Source organism: Mandrillus leucophaeus, unplaced genomic scaffold, assembly GCF_000951045.1.
Source record: "Mandrillus leucophaeus isolate KB7577 unplaced genomic scaffold, Mleu.le_1.0 Scaffold519, whole genome shotgun sequence".
In the NCBI taxonomy this organism is placed as follows: domain Eukaryota; kingdom Metazoa; phylum Chordata; class Mammalia; order Primates; family Cercopithecidae; genus Mandrillus; species Mandrillus leucophaeus.
The window spans coordinates 1,498,032-1,518,113 of NW_012105575.1; the positions used below are offsets into that span (position 1 = coordinate 1,498,032).

General features: G+C 36.9%; 1 protein-coding gene across 3 annotated transcripts in view; it reads left to right on the forward strand.

Annotated features, from left to right (window-relative positions):
* The window catches only part of ROBO1 (roundabout, axon guidance receptor, homolog 1 (Drosophila)), a 1,186,609-nt gene that overhangs the window by 760,537 nt on the left and 405,990 nt on the right, over positions 1-20,082 (forward strand). For 2 of the 3 annotated variants that reach the window (XM_011996535.1, XM_011996536.1), the window contains exon 1: positions 2-406. The exons of the other annotated variant lie outside the window; for it this stretch is intronic. In XM_011996535.1, the coding sequence (XP_011851925.1) occupies positions 352-406 (55 nt within the window). In that variant the 5' untranslated portion in view covers positions 2-351. Of the gene's footprint in view, position 1; positions 407-20,082 lie in introns of those variants that run through there. 3 annotated transcript variants of the gene reach the window in all.

Sequence of the window (20,082 nt, forward strand, 5' to 3'; positions counted from 1 at the left end):
AGGCTCGGCCCGACCGCGGAGGCAGGAAGCGGCGCGACTGCGCTTCTGCTTCGGCTCTTTGTTGTTCGCTTTGGATGGTGCTTCTTGAAAGTGTCTGAGCCGCCTCGGAAACCCTGCGGCCGGAGAAGACAGACCTGGGAATTCTTCCTCCGCAAAAGTCTCGGAGATACTGACAAGCGTCCGGAAAGGTCGACGAGTAATTGCCCTGAAAACTCCCGGCTAATTGACCCACGTTGCTTATATTAAGCCTTTGTGTGTGGTGTGTGTGGTGTGTGGCTTCATACATTTGGGGACCCTATTTCCACTCTCTCCTCTTGGCATGAGACTGTATGCAGGATCCACCCGAGGACAATGATTGCGGAGCCTGCTCACTTTTACCTGTTTGGATTAATATGTCTCTGTTCAGGTAACCCCGCGTCTTCTTTCTTCACCCTTGATCCTCCCTGTTCCCCTCTCTCCACTTTTCACAACCAAACCCAGAATTGCATTTTGGTTATACCCGTCCCTCCCAAGGCGGGAGGGGCTCTATTCCTGCAAGACTTTTGGGCGAACATGTTCCTAGTTCGCATTTGGGGTTGTCTCTTTTTCCCATTCCCCAAAACCTCCCCTCCGCCCCTGAACCTCCTCAAGACTCTTTGCAGATCTCGGCCTTTTGCCAAGTTCAGGGCACGCCCAGATTACTCTGGGCAAACGCACGTCTAAGCACTGGGGTGGGAGGAGGCCGCGGCTGGCAGGGAGCTGGGGCCCCCAGGATGAGCCGAAGTGAGTATCAGCCACCGGCCGCTTCCCTGGGGAGGGAAATGTGCGCCCCGGGAGCTTGTGGCCCGCAGGCTGGCCAGGATTCCTGAACCGAGTCCTCCTCTAGCCCCTCCTCTTCCGAGCACAAGGGGTTATTAGTAGTTGTTTTATGTAACCAAAGTCTGTAATTAAATTTGATTCTGAAGAAGCTTCATGAAATAACTTCTTCTTAAGGTAGGATATAAAATAGCCACTGCGTCGCTGGGTTTAGAAGGAAACAAGCGGTTGCCAGCATCGGAAAGGGGACAGTTAGTTGCCTGGGAAGTCTCACTGGCGAAAGAAAACAGCTGAATTTGGGATGTTTAGGATTAATTAAATCATACTGAAATTCCATATGAAGTGTTGGAAGGATGCTGAAACGGGGCCCTTCTGACCTAAGAGGACACACTGTATCTACACTTGCAAATAGTTTTTTTTTTTTACCCTCCCTAAGAAACTTTTTTACTGTGGGTGAACTGAGCCACGACTCAACTTTTGTTTCTTTCTTTTTGGTAGATTCTGGTTTCAATCACGGATCCGATTTCAGGCTTTAAAACACACACACACACACGCACACACACACACACACATACACACTGGACCTCGGAATTTTTATAGTCACATTCTCATACTGAGCTTCAAGTTGCATCAGGGCTTATCGGTAAGAGTCACTCAGTTTGCACAATTATGAAACGATTTTAAAGGTTAGTTTGAGCTTTTGTGGTCTATGGTTATCATTTATGTTTTGACCGGGGATTTTACTTAAGGCAGATAGGTAACAGAGTAAGAAAAAGGGGGGGGGGTGGGTGGAAATAAATAAATAAACCACATACGTCAGCTAAATGATACCGAATAAACCCCTAAAATAATTTTAGCCTATGAATTGTGCTTGCTGGCTGAAAGTTACAAGGAAGATTTGCAACTAAAGTACATTTTAAAAATTATTAAATTGTTTCTCCTTTAAAGAAAACAGAAAGTGAAGTTTCAACCTGGTATGTCTCATGTATGTCACAGTGGAGGGATGAGTAGACTAACTCCTTGGGGTTGGCATTCCCCATTTCCAGCTTCTCCTTCTGTAACGCCTTAGTTTTCCTTAGTTTGCCTATCGAAGTGATTGAATAGTCCCTCCAATCCCCCACACCTAGCTGTGGATGCAAATCAAAAACATTAAAATCTGATCTCTCTATTTGCCTCTCTTGGCTGTGTCTCTCCCTAGTTTAATTTACAGCTTCAGATACCTTTGAGATTTCTGTTGATTCACCTTTCTGGTTAAAGTTTATTTACGTGTGTAAAGTGAAGTGTCATTGTGATAAATGACTGGAGGGGCAGATTACTGAAGATAGAGGGATTAATGGTCATTAGTCACTGTTTGAGTTGAGTTTGTATATGTTGGAACATTTTATCATGGCTGTAGATTAAAGATAGGGTCACACTAATAAGGTATCACTGAAAGCTGGTCGTGTCAACTTGGAAATTCTGTCTTCACTTGGAGAATTATTTGGGAATATACTCTCCTGTTAGATTTAGTAATCTGAGTAGTAAATATCAGAAATGTAATTTGAATAGATATGAGACAATTATAATGTTAGAGCTACATTGATTTCTAGCTTTTAGAAATCTAAAATTTCTAGTTTTTCTGTTCCTTATTTAATTTTCCATTTAAGCCATTGATGATTTTTGTAAACCTAAGTTTTTCCTATAGGTGTGCCTATCTACTTTGCCACTTTTCAGGACAAAAGCTTCTTTCCAAAGTGCTCCCTCATACCTAGCCTGAAGCTTGCTATTCCTCTGATAACTTTCACTCACGCTGTGAATCTGAACTTGGGAGGCCAGACTATTGAGCTGCTAGGGTGAGTGCATTGATTTGAATAATACTTCACAGAACTCAAGTAACTAGTAACCTGGGTGTGTTCAAGACACCTGGTCAGAGAATGAATGAAGTTCTTGAAAGATTGTGTTTCATGTCTTGCCCCAAGCCTAGGATCACAGTCTATCACTTGTTAATGGAGTGTATTTAAGAGAAATGTGGTGAGCTTAAATAAATCAAAGTGTACTGAGAGGATAACTTAACCTTCAACAAGATTTAACCTGTGAAAGCATCTATTGGTTGTCAGTTCTTTTTTTCTTTCTTTTCTTCCTTTTTTAACTGTCTGCCAACTTAACAAAGTCTAACACTTTTCTTCAAACAGATTATAAACTCCATTTTGGTATGTTGATGGCATTCTTAGTATTAAGTGTTGTGCTTAAGAGTGTTCACTTCTTACAACCTTTTATCTATTAACTTGATGCTACAAAAAATAACCTTTCATTCAATGAAACTGGGATGTAGAAAAAGTGGTTATTCCTTCTGAAATTCATTTTTCAGGTATATTCCTTTAATTAGTTGGTCTGTCTGCCTTTTTTATGGACAGATAGACTTCTGGTGAGTTTGCGGGGTGGGAGGGTGCAGGGAGAGGTAGCCCTGAAAAAAATCCATGTGCTCTCTCAGGATCTAACATTTTTCCTTCATAGACTTCCTCTTCTCCAATGCATTTGCTAAAACCTGCTTTTAAGTGAAAAAGTAATTGAATTTCAGTTCAAACTTAGGATGAGATTTGAATTTCAAATAAATGATAGTTTACTCATACTGTCTTTCTTTTTCTTGGGTTTTTTTTTGGTGGGGGGAGGGGGTAGGGTTTCTCTTGGGAAGAGGAGCTTTTTTAGGTAAGTTTCACTATTTGAACCAATTGTCTGGTCTCTGGTCTATCTTCCTCTCCTCCTTCTTCCGTCTTTCTTTCTGGTAAGGTTATCGTGTAGTTCCAATATGATCTGGCTAGTTTCTTTATAACCTTTCTGGCTTTTAAATGTACATACTTAAATACTGTGATATCTTTTAAAATATCTTTATTTCTTGATAATGGACATTCTAATGCATAAGACATTTATGGTTAAAAGGCCTTAGAACAGAAAGTTTACCTGAAGTTTTTTCTTAGTCTTTGCTACAACAAATGAAATATTCTTATGTCATTTAAAGTGACACAGAATGCTAAATTTCAGACTAACAATGACCATTTATTTTTCATTTTTACATTGACTAGATATCTATAATTTAAAATAACTGGGCAACAGGAATCCAACGGGAAGTAAGCAGGATAACAGCTTCTCAGTGAAGACTATAAGTGGTTGAATCTTTATTTATTATCATCTGTGTTAATAAAAGATGTTATGGTGATACTTCGGTTAACTTTGGCCTTTAAAAAATGTTTAATTTTTAAAACAAAAATATAAACTGCCCTGTGAGCTCGAGTTCATATAGGAAAATAGAAGGAAAGCAAAGTTATCATTCAATTTAAAATTAGGCCTAAGGTAATCTGTAGACTACATGAAAGAAAAGAACCAAAAAGAAAAATAAAGTAATAAACAAAAAGCAGACGTCTAGAGAAGTGTCATAGAAACTGAGGTCCAGCATTAAGCTAGTTTTAAAATACAGGCGGGGATACGGTGGAAGTAGACACAGCAGCCGAGTGTGAGTCGCCCTCTGACCACACACAGCACCAGCAGCGAATCCAAAAAGTGGATTTCTTTTTCTGTTTCTGAAACGGAGTCCCACCCTGTCGCCCAGGCTGGAGGGCAGCGGCGCGATCTCGGCTCACTGCAACCTCTGCCTCCTGGGTTCAAGTGATTCTTCTGCCTCAGCCTCCTGAGTAGCTGAAATTACAGGCGCCCACCACCATGCCAGGATAATTTTTGAATTTTTAGTAATAGAGATGGGTTTTCGATATGTGGGCCAGGCTGATCTCAAACTCCCGACCTCAGGTGATCTGCCTGCTTCGGCCTCCCAAAGTGCTGGGATTACAGGGATGAACCAGTGTGCCCGGCCCAAAAAGTGGGTTTCTGAAAATATGATGTCAGTGTATATACTCTTAAATTCAACAACTGTATAAAGAACTAGATAGTTTGCATGTTTAAAACTACCAAAAAAAGCGATTTGAAGCATGTTTAACTCTTTCGTGAATCAATAGAATAGTTTTTTTTAACCTACATATGATAAGACTTTAGAATATTGACTGCCTCAATGTATATACAAGACCCATACACCAAGTAGTTACCTTCTGTATCGTAACGCTTTTGTTTACAGGAGACCAGTAAAGTGGAAGAAGGAAATAATTACAAGAGGAGATGGAGTTCAAACTCTAGGTGCAATAAGAAACTTTATGGAAATGGCGACTTTTACTATGAAACTAGGACTATCACTGAACACTCGCCATTATCTTATTTAATGCTCATAAAAATCCTATGACATATATGCTGTTGTTTCTAAGATATTACTGTGCCCCGATTTTATTGCTGTGGAAACTATATCATAGAGAAGTTAGGAAATGTGGTTCAGCAGGGATTTGAACCACGCTGGCTCTAAAACTCTTAACTACTGTGCATTTTCCTAGTTGAAAGAGAAATTAAGAATTTAAATAAGAAAGATTATGGTTCAATCGCTTTTTATTTTAAAACTTGTCTCAAAAAAAATCCACTTACATGAGACTGTGGTTTGAACACTTGAGAATTTGGATGGAAGGTATTATTCTTCCTGTTATTAAGAAAATGGTCTCTAATTTTTAAATCACCAGGCAAGACAGTCCGTTCTTTACATCTAACCAGTTCACATTCAGCCTTGATGATGTCTGCATTTTCTGGCATGCTTAAAAGAGGAGACTGAATGTGATTCCAAACGTTGTCTGCTGGGGATGCAGATGCACATGGCTTCCAAGTTGTATTTTGGAGAATGAATGGCATTGTCCTTCTTGCACACTTGAGGAAAGATTTTGCTCTGCTCTGAATCCCAAGGCAGATAATTGGTACTCCTCCCAGAAGAGCCTGTGGAGAGACAATCATTTCCCCTGTGGTTGCTCTCAGGCTGTGGGTTGAGTATGGGCTGGTGATCATTTAGCAGATGAGCCTTCTGCTTGACTGCTGTTCACAGATAACTCACTTCATGGTTACTGATCATGGAGGGGCTGAGCCTTAATACCTGGTTGATCAGCTGGTTGGAAACTGCTTATGCATAGCCAATAAAGTTGCCATCCTGTGGAGATCAAAAGGCTACCTCCATTCTTTACAATTCTGGATTAGCATGATTTCCTTTCCCCTTCACCCTCCACTTTCAGCCCCTTCCTTCAATCTTGCTGTTGAAGAGGAAGAAAAAAAGATGATCTGTGGTGTACGGGGAGATAGCTTTGATCTCCACTGCTTTGCTTTTTCCTCTCTCTTTTTTAACCATCCAAAAGGCTATTTCTAACACCGAAAGGTGTCATGTTGCTTGCTTCATGGGAGAGCTCAGCCTCATTTCCCTTCAGCCAAAACAGGCTGCTACAAATCCTCTTATTTCTGCGATTTTACTTGGCTTCCAAACATCTTATGACAGTGTTGTTCCACACTTAAGATAATATTTTGAACAGCATGACTGTGCATATCTTTCTGACTTTATTCAAGGAGAGAAATACCTCTGTGGCGTTCACAGCTGTCCATGGCTTAGAGCCGGAAAAGAATATTCTGTTTATTTAATTTAATTAATTCATATTATTTTTTGGGGAAAGTGGATAGAAGGTAAGCAATTGTAGAAAATGTTCTAGGATCACAAGATGAGACTAAATAGTCTGTCTGGGCTTAATGCTTGTCACCTAGTTTGACACTTAAATGAAGCGTTAAAAGCACCATCAAAGGATACAAGCGAATGTCAACAGAGCAACGTGGTTCTGTGTTAAATGGGAATATAGTCTTTTTGTGTCAAGTGATTGCTTTGTATGCAGCATATAGGAAATAGTCGGTTTTGCTTCCTAATAATACAGTATTTTGGGGATCTATTTTTAAAATCATGTTAGTCTTTCAGTTAAGTAGAGCAAGGTTTACTAGAACACATTTTTAAACTACTTCTAGTAATAACAGCTCACAGTTAAAACACTTTCTCAAGATGCTCTTCGTTAGAGTTCAGAAAGTATTAAGTTCAAAATATATCTAAATTCAACTCATCTGTACAGGACCTGAGAGCTGGGGACAGCTTGTCCACAGTCAGCCGTGAAAGGAGCATGGAGTCCTCAAAGCTCTTCTCTAAGATTATTTGAGTTCTGCTTGAAACACAGTTCGTATGCCCAGTTTGTATAGAAAGTTAAAGAGTAAAAAAGTCTGTTACATGTGATTATTAAGTACTTGAAAAGCCATTTCAGGTATATGTTATCTCTTGATTTAACTTATAATTTCAATGAGCATAACAAGATAGTATTCATATGACATAAAAGTCTTTGGATCATGTTAGGTATGGTCACAATTTATGCAACATTATGGAGTATATATATAACACCAACTTGCTAAGTTTATTCCTGGGTTTTGGTAGAAGAGGAAACAAAGCTAGATTTTAACTTCTCTGCACTAACGTGATTGGAGCCCTTTTACATTATTATCCTTTTCAGGTAGAGTAGGAAAAGAAATGAAGCCAAAGAATGATTGAATCGGGTCACAAATGTCTGTTTCAATATCATTTGGCGACATAGTGCTAATGAGATACACTAAGTCTCATAAATTGATCTCCAACTTAACTTGCCTGCTGTTACATTTTCTTGTTTAGCATGTGATTTTCTTTTTTCACTAATGGTAGACTTTTAATTTGGCTAAAGAAATGTATCTATCTGCAATTCCTTTCCTATACAAGAACATGTCTACTTTTTAGTTGCATAGCTCTAAAGCTGATTTTGTGCACTTAGGCTTTATTGAAAAGGAAGTCTATCACTCTGAAACTTCACTGAAATGGTCCTTGCTCATACAACAAAGTGAGTTAAAGTACCTTTGTATGTGTTAACTACACATGCCTCTGGGTAGCTTTAAACTTCTTTAGTTGCTTGGTTTGGGAAGTAATTTCAGTATATCCAGACCATTCCATTAGCAAGTTGTCTGAGTAAAGTAAACCAGCTTGTACAGGCTGTGGAAAATAAAACGCATCTGTTCATTTCTCTTGTATCTGAAGAGAAGTGAAAATGCCCTAGCAACCTGGTAGAACGACCACTTGCTTAAATTAATGAATTTAGTAATATAGTTGCAAAATCTAAATCTGTAGAAGAAAAACAGGGGAGACGTAAAGCTTTCATTCAGATATCTATGCAAATAGGAAGGGTATTCACTGACAAGATCATTGCTATTCATCTCCATGAATTCAGATTGAACACAAGCATCCTAAGGACAGCTTTGATTTAAATTCAGGATGGTGAGGAAGAAAAAGAAACTCATTGTGTTATGTGATCTTTTCTCCTATCATGGGTCATTGAATCTGAAGCGCTCATTGCTTTTTAAGAGTCTATATATAGATATAGATAGATAAATAAATAAATAAATATATATATTTACATGATGAAAAAAACCCAAGTGACTTACTAAGTGATGATTGATGCAGTAGTATAGGCCCAGCTGTATACACGGAACCTGGAACACTAGGAATCAATAATATCTCTAATAATATTGGTAACACTGATAATGCCTAAAAGTTATACGGTGTTATTATCTGCTTGACAAAGTGCTAACATGCCTTATCTTATTTAATACTTAAAACAATCACATTAGAAATGAATGTGTTGTTATTAGCCCTGTCTGTCAATATGAAAAATGAGGTTCAACAAGTTAAGCTCTTTCACTATGGCCAGTCAATGTAGTAGAGTGAGGATTTGAAATTAGCCTGTCTCATCCCAGAATTCCTGCTTTTCATAATTCTACAAACACACTATACTATTCCCTTAAAGATAATGAATGTAGATGAAACAGTGTAAAATATGTTTAGAACATATTTAGATGCTTTTTTGGGAGGGAACTACATCATGCTGCCAACCTGTTTTAGTTCCTTTTTAGATGTTTGATTTTTATGTTGCATCTTACTGTCTGTTGCTTTCTTCTCTTTGTCACATGATAACCCACAAAAAAGAATGTACCCTGGTATTACACACCCTACAACACAGAAACGTTAAGTCCAGCCCTATAATATGGTTTTTTCAGTGCTGTTCAGTTTGTGGAATACATTTGAAATAGTAAGTACCAACTAGTTTTTATGATAGCTCAATTGTGTGAGTAGAATTTGTCCTTATAGAGAAAGTAGAATCACTGTTATCCTTATTCTATAAGGAACTGATTGTTTAATTTTCATTTTTTGATTTTGATAATAAATGGCGATAAGATGTAATTGATGATAAAACATATTAAGCAGAAGCTTACTTAGAATCTGTGATTAGCATTCCTTTAAAGGTGTGTTCTTCTCCAATGACAAGTTTTACGGAAAACAAAGACTTTAGCATTGGTTCACATAATTCCTGCCAATGAAACCTGTATGAGTCTGTTATAGCTACCAAAAACAGAACTGTAATCGATACTCTTTCAGAAGTAATGCAGTTGGTTTGGGGAATACCATTCTTTTGCTTTTCTTACTGTTTTAAATATGTGTTTCTGACTATGGCTGTTGTATAATTTCTTAGGTAGGGTTTTCTCAGCTGAATTCAGTGGTCTTCCAAAGTTATTTCCAAACATGTAGATGGGATTGTATATTTACATTCATCTATTTCCATAGGTTTGGGAGTTTACATAAGGCTTAAATGAAAATTGAAGCTTTCCCCAGTTTCTTCCTCTATACCACTAATCAAAACAGTATCATATCTAAAAATTTCCCTTATTTGAGACTTGGTTCTTATTAAGGTTTTTACATTGTTTTAAAATATACTTCAGGCTGGGCATGGTGGCTCACGCCTGTAAACCCAGCACTTTGGGAGGCCGAGGCGGGTGTATCACCTGAGGTCAGGAGTTTGAAAGCAGCCTGGCCAACATGGTGAAACCCCATCTCTACTTAAAGAAAAAAAAATTATATATATATATGTGTGTATATATAAAAAATATATGTAACTATATATATATTTTTTGCAGTGAGCTGAGATTGTGCCATTGTACTCAAGCTCAGGTGACAACAGTGAGACTTCCATCTGGGAAAAAAAAAAAAACAAAACACAACACACACACACACACACACACACACACACTTCAGGACTGGGTACAGTGGCTCATGCCTGTAATCCTAGTACTTTGGGAGATTGAGGTGGGAGGATTGCTTAAGCCCAGAAGTTTGAGACCAGCCTGGGCAACATAATGAGATGCTACAGAAAACAAACAAACAAACAAACAAAAAACACAACTTAGCATGGTGTGGTGGTGGATGCTTTTAGTCTCAGCTACTTGGGAAGCTGAGGTGGGTGGATGAGCCTAGGAGGTTGAGGATGCAATGAGCTGTATTCATGCCTTTGCACTTCAGCCAGAGTGGAAAAGTGAGATCCTGTCTCAAAAAAAAAAGTATATATACATAAATATATATAATATACAATATAAATATGTATACTATGTATGTATACATATACCTGTATACACACACATACATGCTTCATAATAAATATATTTTAGTACATCTATTGCTTTGCACTTTGCCACTCATTTAATGCTACTTGTTTATTATTAATGGAGCTTAATAATGTTATTTTATTCCTCAGTAAACTATTATCAATCATGATAATAATGAAAAATTATTATTCAGCAGCTGCCAACCTTTGCTGGTATTAGACACTTTAAGGAATGTTTCAGGCATACCTGATAATGTGCAAGAGCTTTTAATACAAGATTCAAGTTGTGTACATATAGACCACAAAATGAAATGTCGATTTACATTAGTGAATTGTTGGCACTATATGAATGAAAGATGTTTCTGATATGTTGAAAGAAGGGAGAATTGCATTTTGGGAACTGGGTTTCCCATACGATGAAAGAAGGGAGAACTGCATTTTGGGAACTGGGTTTCCCATACGATGAAAGAGGGGAGAACTGCATTTTGGGAACTGGGTTTCCGATACGATGAAAGAAGGGAGAATTGCATTTTGGGAACTGGGTTTCCGATACGATGAAAGAAGGGAGAATTGCATTTTGGGAACTGGGTTTCCCATATGGTGAAAGAAGGGAGAATTGCATTTTGGGAACGGGTGGGTCAGGGGATTAACTTCGTCAGGAAACGCTTCGTGGAATAAGTAGGTTCCCAAAGAAAGGGTGCTGAGAGAAATAATAGAGAAAACTTGTTTGACTAGGGAAAGTATTTGAGAGGTGCATTTAGGAGTGGTGATCTGAAAATCTGCTTTAAGAGGTAGACTTTACAGCTATTGGTTATTACAGAATTTCACTTATGACATTGTTGTAAAGAGCATTATTTAATAATCTCATTCATTTTTTCAGTCACCTAACCAGGCAACAAAGTAGAAAAAAAATGCTCATTCCCTGTGCTTAAGGAATTTATGATAAATGGTTGGTTGCTGTGTAGGTGATTTAATAGAGGTTTGCATGATGACCTCTGAGTAAGCTCATATTTAGACCATACAAAATAGTGCATATGTTAATTAGCTTGATTTAACCATTCTACAATGTTTGCGTATTTAAAAACATGTTGTACACCATAAATACATAGAATTTTTATTTGTCAATTTAAAAAATAAATAATTTTTTAAAATGCTTCAACCAAATAAAGAGAAGGTGAAAGTAAAATAAATATAAATTTGATGACCTAATTCTTAGAGATTAAGATATTTGTTTTCTGGCATTTTTTTTGAGGTTATAGATAGCAGTAGACAGATAAATAGGCTTTGATATAATGCTGTGTGTATTTTTATTTTCAATCTATCAGAGAATCCTTTGGACAGTACCTTGGACTATCGCTATGTGTCTGTCCTTCTGCCCTCTCCGCGGTACCCTGAACACAGTCTTCATTCTTTGCTCATTACTTTCTGTGTCAGGAATTATCTCTTCATAGCATAGACATTTACAATTTTTATAAAACTTGTCTGCATATTAAGCTAAAACCTAATTCTAATTCCTGACCTACTGGCCTGGTTTTATCCTCCAAAGCTACCCAAGGTAAATCTAATTTAGTTTCAGTATTCGAAGAGAGTTATTTTGTTCTTTTTAAACTTGTTATTCTTCAGGCACAAGATGCCCGCCCCCCTTTTTTGTTTTATTTTCTCATTTGATAAAGATTCATTTCCCTTGGTTATGTTGTTTTTGTTGTTATTGTTTTAAATATATCTAATTAGCCAGTGTCTTTCTAAAGTGTAAGGTCAAGTTTGAGGAGTCTACCTTCCTTTTTATTTAAAAATGTAAATAACTTTTAACTTTCTCCTAACCATCCAACAAATCTTGCATTTTATAAGTGTTCCCTTGGTATCCTGGGATGTAATGCTTTTCTGGATCAGGAGATTTAAAATGTATTAAGAAGCTAGATAACTGATCTTTTCATCTTTTTTTCCCACTGAACCATCTGAAGTCTGGTCTAAAGTCACAAACTCACAAATAAAACTTAAGAGATTCTGGTTTTTTTTGTTTTTTTTCTGGTATTATTTTGTAAGGGTTGAAAACTGAAATGCCTATACAAGGTCTGCTTAGAAAGGAAGTGCTTGTATCAGGGCCAAGAGGTGGTTGACTGAATCTTGCTCCAGGGAAATACAGCCTCAATGTCGACAAACTTTCAGATGGACTTTTCAAGAGGAAGCATAAATTTGTATTTTTAAATACAATTTCCTAACCAATAAATATGGATAGATGAGTGTGAATGAATAATAAGTGCTTGCACCAAATATGGTATACAGGCCATCATTTTGTGGTTGCAGTATTACACCACTCATCCTACGGCCAACTGACCAATCTGTTGCTGCCTATTTCTACTCTAAATACATCAGTATCTCCTTACTTTTTGTTATCTTCTGTGTTTTACATTTTTATTTTTCTGGTGTTTGCCCCTCTTCTTTGTATAGTTACTAGTTAAATGTTTACATAATGGCTTACTTAACCAAAAGCTTCTCCTTTATTGGTAGCTATTTACATTTTACAGATTGTATTTGTTGAGCTAGGCAAAGTGATCAGTTTTACTGTTTATGTTTATTCTTTTGTCCTAAAGCTAACAAACAAAGAAAACAAAACCACGAGCCCTTTGATGAGCTAAGAGTCCCTGATGAGCTGAATAAATAAATATATTCTTGAATAAGAAGAGAAATTATCAACATGGTTTTAAGGCTTACTGATTGCTCTTAAGAGATGCACCACTGTGTTGCATATGAATTACATGTTAGGAAAATACATTAAGGAAATTTTAAGAAATAAAAATAAAGAAAATTGAGGTTGTGGCTGGATTACAAAGAAGTCCCTATCTTCTGCAAGTATTTATTGCAGGATTATTTTTAAAATCTAGTTTCCCTTATTTGTTTTGTTATTTGCTAATAGAGTATTAGTTATTTGACAGAAATATTTTCAGGAGAGAAGCTTAATCTAAAGGATTGGTAATCATTAACAATTGAATATTAACCAGAAATGAAAAGAAAGCATCTCTGAAATAATTTGTCAGTGAAAAATGTTATTTAACTTACAAAATATTGATTTGTACACAGTTTTCAAGAGTATATCTAGCATTTCTGTGAGGAATCTTGTGCATATTTCATAAATGTTTCTGAAATGACATTTGGAGGATTTCTTTAGGCAACGTAGAAATGGTATAATATGCTCAGGTGGTTGAGATATACTACAAAACTAAATATATGAAGAAACTTTTGTTAACTCTTTTTTTTCCTTGGGAAAACTTGGTTATTTTTTGCAAAATTTAAGAAAAATATTTCCAAATGTAGAAAGTTTTATTTTTCATTATGTTTTGCGGTAAAATGCATAGAATTTCTTTTTGTGTCTGAATGATTCATCCTGCTGGAATAATATGGTAGTCCCATTGGGGATCATTAAGAGCATTACTCATGTAAGACATCTATCAGGGGCAGCCCTCCTCATGCTAAATTCTAGAGCTACAGCTCAGGAATAATATGAGACGCTCACAGGCATGAGGAAGGGAATAACGTCTGAGTGGGAGAAGGTCAAGGCACGGGCAGGGAAGAGGTCAGGAGCAGTAATGTGCCCTGAGCAAGGAGAGCGGATTCATTTGAAGCTGGAAACCATCAGCAGCATTTTATTGTCCATAGGAGGCATGTTTAAAGATGAGCATTATCTGATGCTTGACAAATAGCTTGCCAATAATAACAGATTCTTCATGATTTGAAAAGACAGCCATGATTCCCACATTTCTTTGGAAATTGTTTCTATAGATGATAACTGCAGCCTTTAGAAGAATGTCATGAGAGTATATTAGCTGATTTGTCTAAGCTTTGATGATTTTTATTGTCCCTGGGACCATAACTCTATTTCTTCTCCTTATTTCCTTACAAAGACCTTTTCTTCTTTGTGAACCATAGAAGTAAAATGTTTAATTCATTTTCTTATGAGACGGTATCGTGTATTTGGGTGTGTTGGAATTGCTGATTTGCTTATGTTGCACACATGCCTAATTGTGGCACCAACTTTAACCACATGAATATACTCTTACTCCTCTGGCTTTTCTAACATCTGCTTCCTCCATGTGGGGATACTCTGTCTGTATCCTTTCCTCTCTGTTCTTTTCCCTCCCCTGTTTTCCATCCCAATTCCTGTTTGTCCTAGTCAATCAATACAGGTATCTCATCTTCCAGCTAATGGGACTTAGCTGTCCCAGTCACCTACCCAGGACAGATTTGATGTGCTTCTTATCTTTCTCTAGCACCTTCTACATACTGTCTTTGCCCACAGTCATGCCATATTGCATACACTCATCTGTATCTCCTTTCAAACTATGAGAGTCTGTGTCTAATGAATTACTTACAACTGGCACATATGTCATTCTGTGAATTAATAAGTGATTTAGGGAATAAAATTGGAATATGAATTTCTTGACTTTGCTTTGACAGGAGTTATAGAAGGGATGAATGCTCTTTCTGCTTTTTGAGTAAATTGTTATTTTAAAAACAGAAAAATGAACACATGAAAGAAGAAATACAAAAATTGCCAAATATCACAAATTTACATCCCCATGTTAAAAAAAAAAATTCAAAACTCTTGGAACAACTTGTGGTAGAAATGTTGTATAGCACCAGATTTGGAAGTAGTTTATAAATGGGGGCACTCAACAGTTATATTTGTACTGGACCTCACAAAATAGATTGCTAAGGACTTTGGATGTCTACCTTGGCTTGGGGTTTGTGGATTTTTCTATGGGTTTTCTGTAGACTGATTATGGTATAGTGCAGGAGAAAAACACATCTTGGATTTACAGTAGGTTGTTGCTGGCTTTGAATCTGCCATTAAGTCGTTTTTCACCACACCGTGGTTGTGTTTTTCATCTGTAATAGAAGGTAATTGAACCAGTGGATATTTCAGTCTCTTCCAGAATTGAAGTGCTGTAGTTTTTAACTTAGGAATAACACAGTGAGCAGGATTATTTCTCACTGAATTTTTCCTCCTCGGTGTGCTTTTCAGTAGAGCATAGGTTATAAGGCTTCAGGGTTAAAATACGTAGGTTTGAAATCTCGCTTCATTACCAACTAGCCATGTCAACTTGAATGGATTATGTCAATAGAAATTTTTATTTTTCATTATGTTTCACAGTGAAATGCATAGAATTTGTTTTTGTGCTTTTCTTTTTCTTTTTTTCTTTTTTCTGTTTTCCTTATCATTAAAATTGAGATAATATGAATATCTACTTGATGGGGTTACTGTGAAAACTAAATAAGCTGACATATGTAAAGTGCTTCAAAGAGTGTTTGGCATGTTTTGACTTCTGTTTAGTGTGAATTGTTGCATTGTTTCTATTATTATTTTCCTAATTAAGTAGTCTTTATCAAGTTTTGTTTGTTTTGTTTGGCTTTTTTTTAAAAAAAAAAGAAACTAGTTTATGTTAGTTCTGGGTGTAGACCCCGATTTACAAACCCCAAATTTTAAAAAAAATTTAATCTCCCCTCTTGGAGATTTCAAAACAGCAAACAAACAAAAGCAGAGAAGGCATGAGCATGTAAAGGAAAATTCAGTGTTAATTTGACAGTTTGGAGACAGATTTCTGGGCAGATTGCCATGTCAATGTGATAGCCATTTCTATCCCAGTAAAGGGAAATATAATAATGTTTATGTTGTACAAAAATGCCAACAATTAGAGGCTGTATCAGCTTGCCTCCCCATTCCCACATTTAAAAAAAAGTTAATGCTTCTAAGAGGATTAAGAGATTTACAATTACTATGATTATTTTAATCAGATTATAGATCTTCCTTTACTTGGAGCTCATCTCTGTAGCATTGGGGATTGGAGGTTTTCATGTGGAGTGTGGGACGGGCACAGGGACTGAGAAGTGTGGAAGATGGAGAAAAATGAGGCCCTTTTGAATCCTGGAGCAATACAGTGGGTTCTAAAGACAGGTGAAGTACTAGCTGCAAACTTCACTTGTTGAAAATGTTTTGAATCCCGAGACACTCTTTCCAACTTCCTTCTCTACTAATTAAGTTACACTCTCAAGAAAGCAAAGATGAAATTGAAAGTATTAATACTGTGTCTTAAGAACATGATTTTCAGGTTAGCAGTTGACATAAGCCTGGGAAATTCAGTGATATTTATGGCGTAATATGGTGGTTAGCAGCTTGGCCTCTAGAGTAATTCATTGATTTAATAAATAATTATCACATTTTGTGTGTCTGGCTCTCTGTACACTAATTTTGACACTGTCACTGGTGAACTGTGAAATTGGTTATATTTAACTTTTCTAAATTTTCCTTATCTGTAAATGAGGGATAGATTAAATGCAAAACACACATATTTCTTATAGGTATTATTTAATTTTATCTCTTCATATGAATATATATTTCTAGGAAAGCAGCAAAATGTTGGACTATTGATACTTAATGCTAATTAAGTACCATTTAGAAATAGTAATACTGGAAGAAATTTGAAGAAAGTAAGTAGGGAGAGGTGTAGGTTCCATGGCCGAAAGAGCAGCCTAATTTCCATTGCTGCCAACTTGAGTGTGACATATCCCCCTTCATATTGTCTATTTCATTCCAGGCCAGCGTTTCATGTGTGCCTGTCATTGCCACTTGCTTCACATGTGCTCGTGGTCAGTTTATCAGGGAAGCCTTCCTTGAATTCCTTACTTACAGATTCTCCTGTAGATATCTATAGTCTCTTGTCACTGTATGGGACGACCCATGGCTGTTTTACAGAACCTAAGTATCCAAATAGTTGCCACACCACCTGGTACATAGTGGGAGCTCCATAACTGTTCGTTGAATGAATAAAATTCTAAACTGATCATTTTAACATTCTAAAAAAAAAAGCGTATTTAAGAAAAAATAGTATGTTCTCCTCCAAACTGAAAATTTAAATAAGTTTATGTTATCTAATATTTTGCTTATCCTTAATATTGATGATTTTTTTTTCCCATAAATGTGATAGTAAAGAGCTCACAGTGAGGTTGCCTTCAGTATTATTAAAGAGACACATTTCAATGCTGAATTGCTTCTTTAAGGAACTTATAGTGATAAGCTGTATATCTGAGATTGCTGAGAAACATCTAGAGAATTTGAGAACCTCAAATTATTGTTAAAATATATATTTTTTAAATTGCCTAGTATCTTACAGAAACTAACTCATAGATAGATGGACAGAAAAAGTACAGTGAAACTCTCTCCTATTCTTTAGGATAATTTATGTAACTTTTACTGGGTACTTGCCATAGGTCAAAGATTTCTAGGCAGTGATGATATGAAAACAATTAGTTATGGTCACTACACACAAAGTTCATGATATGGTTTGGCTGTGTCCCCACCCAAATCTTATCTTGAATTGTAGTTCCCATAATCCCCATGTGTTGTGGGAGGGACCTGGTGGAAGGTGATTGAATCATGGGCGCAGTTACTTCCATGCTGTTCTTGTGATAGTGAGTGACTTCTCATGAGATCTGATGGTTTTATTTATTTATCTGTTTATTTAATTTTACTTTACATTCTGGGATACATGTGCTGAACATGCAGGTTTGTTACATAGGTATGCATGTGCCATGGTGGTTTGCTGCACCTGTTAACCCATCATCTAGATTTTAAGCCCCGCATGCATTAGGTATTTGTCCTAATGCTCTCCATCCTCTTTCCCCCTACCCCCGACAGGCCCCAGTGTGTGTTGTTCCCCTGCATGTGTCCATGTGTTCTCACTGTTCAACTCCCATTTATGAGTGAGAACATGCAGTGTTTGGTTTTCTGTTCCTGTGTTAGTTTGCTGAGGATGATGGTTTCCACCTCCACCCATGTCCCTGCAAAGGATATGTACTCATTCTTTTTTATGGCTGCATAGTATTCCATGGTGGATATGTGCCACATTTCCTTTATCCAGTCCATCATCGATGGGCATTTGGGTTAGTTCCATGTCTTTGCTATTGTAAATAGTGCTGTGCAGTAAACATTTGTGTGCATGTGTCTTTATAGTAGAATGATTTATAATCCTTTGGGTATATGCTCAGTAATGGGATTGCTGGGTCAAATGGTATTTCTGGTTTTAGATCCTTGCGGAATCACCACACTGTCTTCCACGATGGTTGAACTAGTTTAGAGTCCCAACAGTGTGAAAGCATTCCTATTTCTCCACCCTTTCTCCAGCATCTGTTCTTTCCTGACTTTTTAATGATTGACATTCTAACTGGTGTGAGATGGTATCTCATTGTGGTTTTGATTTGCATTTCTCTAATGACCAGTGATGATGAGCTTTTTTTCGTATGTTTGTTGGCCACATAAACATCTTTTTTTGAAAAGTGTCTGTTCATATCCTTTGCCCACTTTTTGATGGGATTGTTTGATAAATGGGATCTAATTAAACTAAAGAGCTTCTGCTCAGCAAAAGAAGCTATCATCAGAGTAAACATGCAGGTTACAGAATGGGAGAACATTTTTGCAATCTATCCATCTGACAAAGGTGTACTATTCAGAATCTACAAGGAACTTAAACAGATTTAGAAGAAAGAAAGAAACAACCCCATCACAGAGATCTGATGGTTTTATAAGGGGCTTTTCCTCTTTTGCTCTGCACTTCTCCTCGCTGCTGCCATGTCAAGGATGTGTTTGCTTTCCCTTCCACCATGGTTGTAAGTTTCCTGAGGCCACCTCAGCCATGGTGAACTGTGAATCCATTAAAACTCTTTCCTTTATAAACTACCCAGTCTCAGGTATGTCTTCACAGCAGCATGTGAACGGATTAATACAGTTCACATTGTGTAATAACTGAGGAAGGCATATGAATAATTAGAATATGATGAACACACACCCACATGGTAATAGAAGTGCAGGAAGGGAAAATGTACTTCCTACTAGGGTCAAGGAGTATTTAAAGAAAATTTGACCTAAATATTAATGAATAGTCTATCTGTTTTGCTTGATTGCCCATCAGACTAAGCAGAGGTAAAACATACATAGGCAGAGATAAGAAAAATCATGTTGTATGTATACTGAAGAAACTGTCAATAATTTAGAATTATTGTCACATCAGATGCCTGTAAAGATAAATCTATGGTCAGAATATGAAGGTTTTCTCCTTTTTGTTCAACTTTTATTTTAGATGTGAGGGGTACATCTGCAGGTTTTTTTACAAAGGTATATTGCGTGATACAGAGGTTTGGGGTAACAGTGATCTAGTCAGCCAGGTACGTAGCATGGTACCCAAAAGTTAGTTTTTCTACACATGCTCCTTTCCCTTCCTTTCCCCTCTGGCAGTCACTGATGTCTATTGTTCCCATCCTTATGTCCATGAGTACCCAAAATGTAGCTCCCACTTATCATTGAGAACGTGTGATATTTGGTTTTCTGCTCTTGTGTAAATTTGCTTAGGATAATGGCTTTCAGCTGTATCCATGTTGCTGCAAAGAACATGATTTCATGCTTTTTTATGGCTGCATAGTATTCCATGCCACATTTTATTTATCTGTTCTACTTTTGATGGGCACCTAGGTTGATTCCATGTCTTTGGTATTGTAAGTAGTGTGATGAACATGCAAGAGGATTTGTCTTTTTGTAGGTCAATTTGTTTTATTTTGGTTAGTGGGATTTGGGGCTTGAATAGTAGTTCTGCTCTAAGTTCTTTGAAAATTCTCCAAACTTTTCTTTACAGTTTCTGAACTAATTTACATTCCCACCAACAGTGTATAATAAATGTTCCCTTTTCTCCACAGCCTTGCCAACATCTGTTATTTTTGACTTTTTAGTGATAGCCATTCTGAGTGGTGTGAGATGATATGGATTGTAGTTTTGATTTGCATTTCTCTGAATATTAGTGAAGTGGAGCGTTTTTTCATATTTTTCCTGTCCACTTGTATGTCTCAGAATATGAAGATATTCTTTGTTAAGTAGACT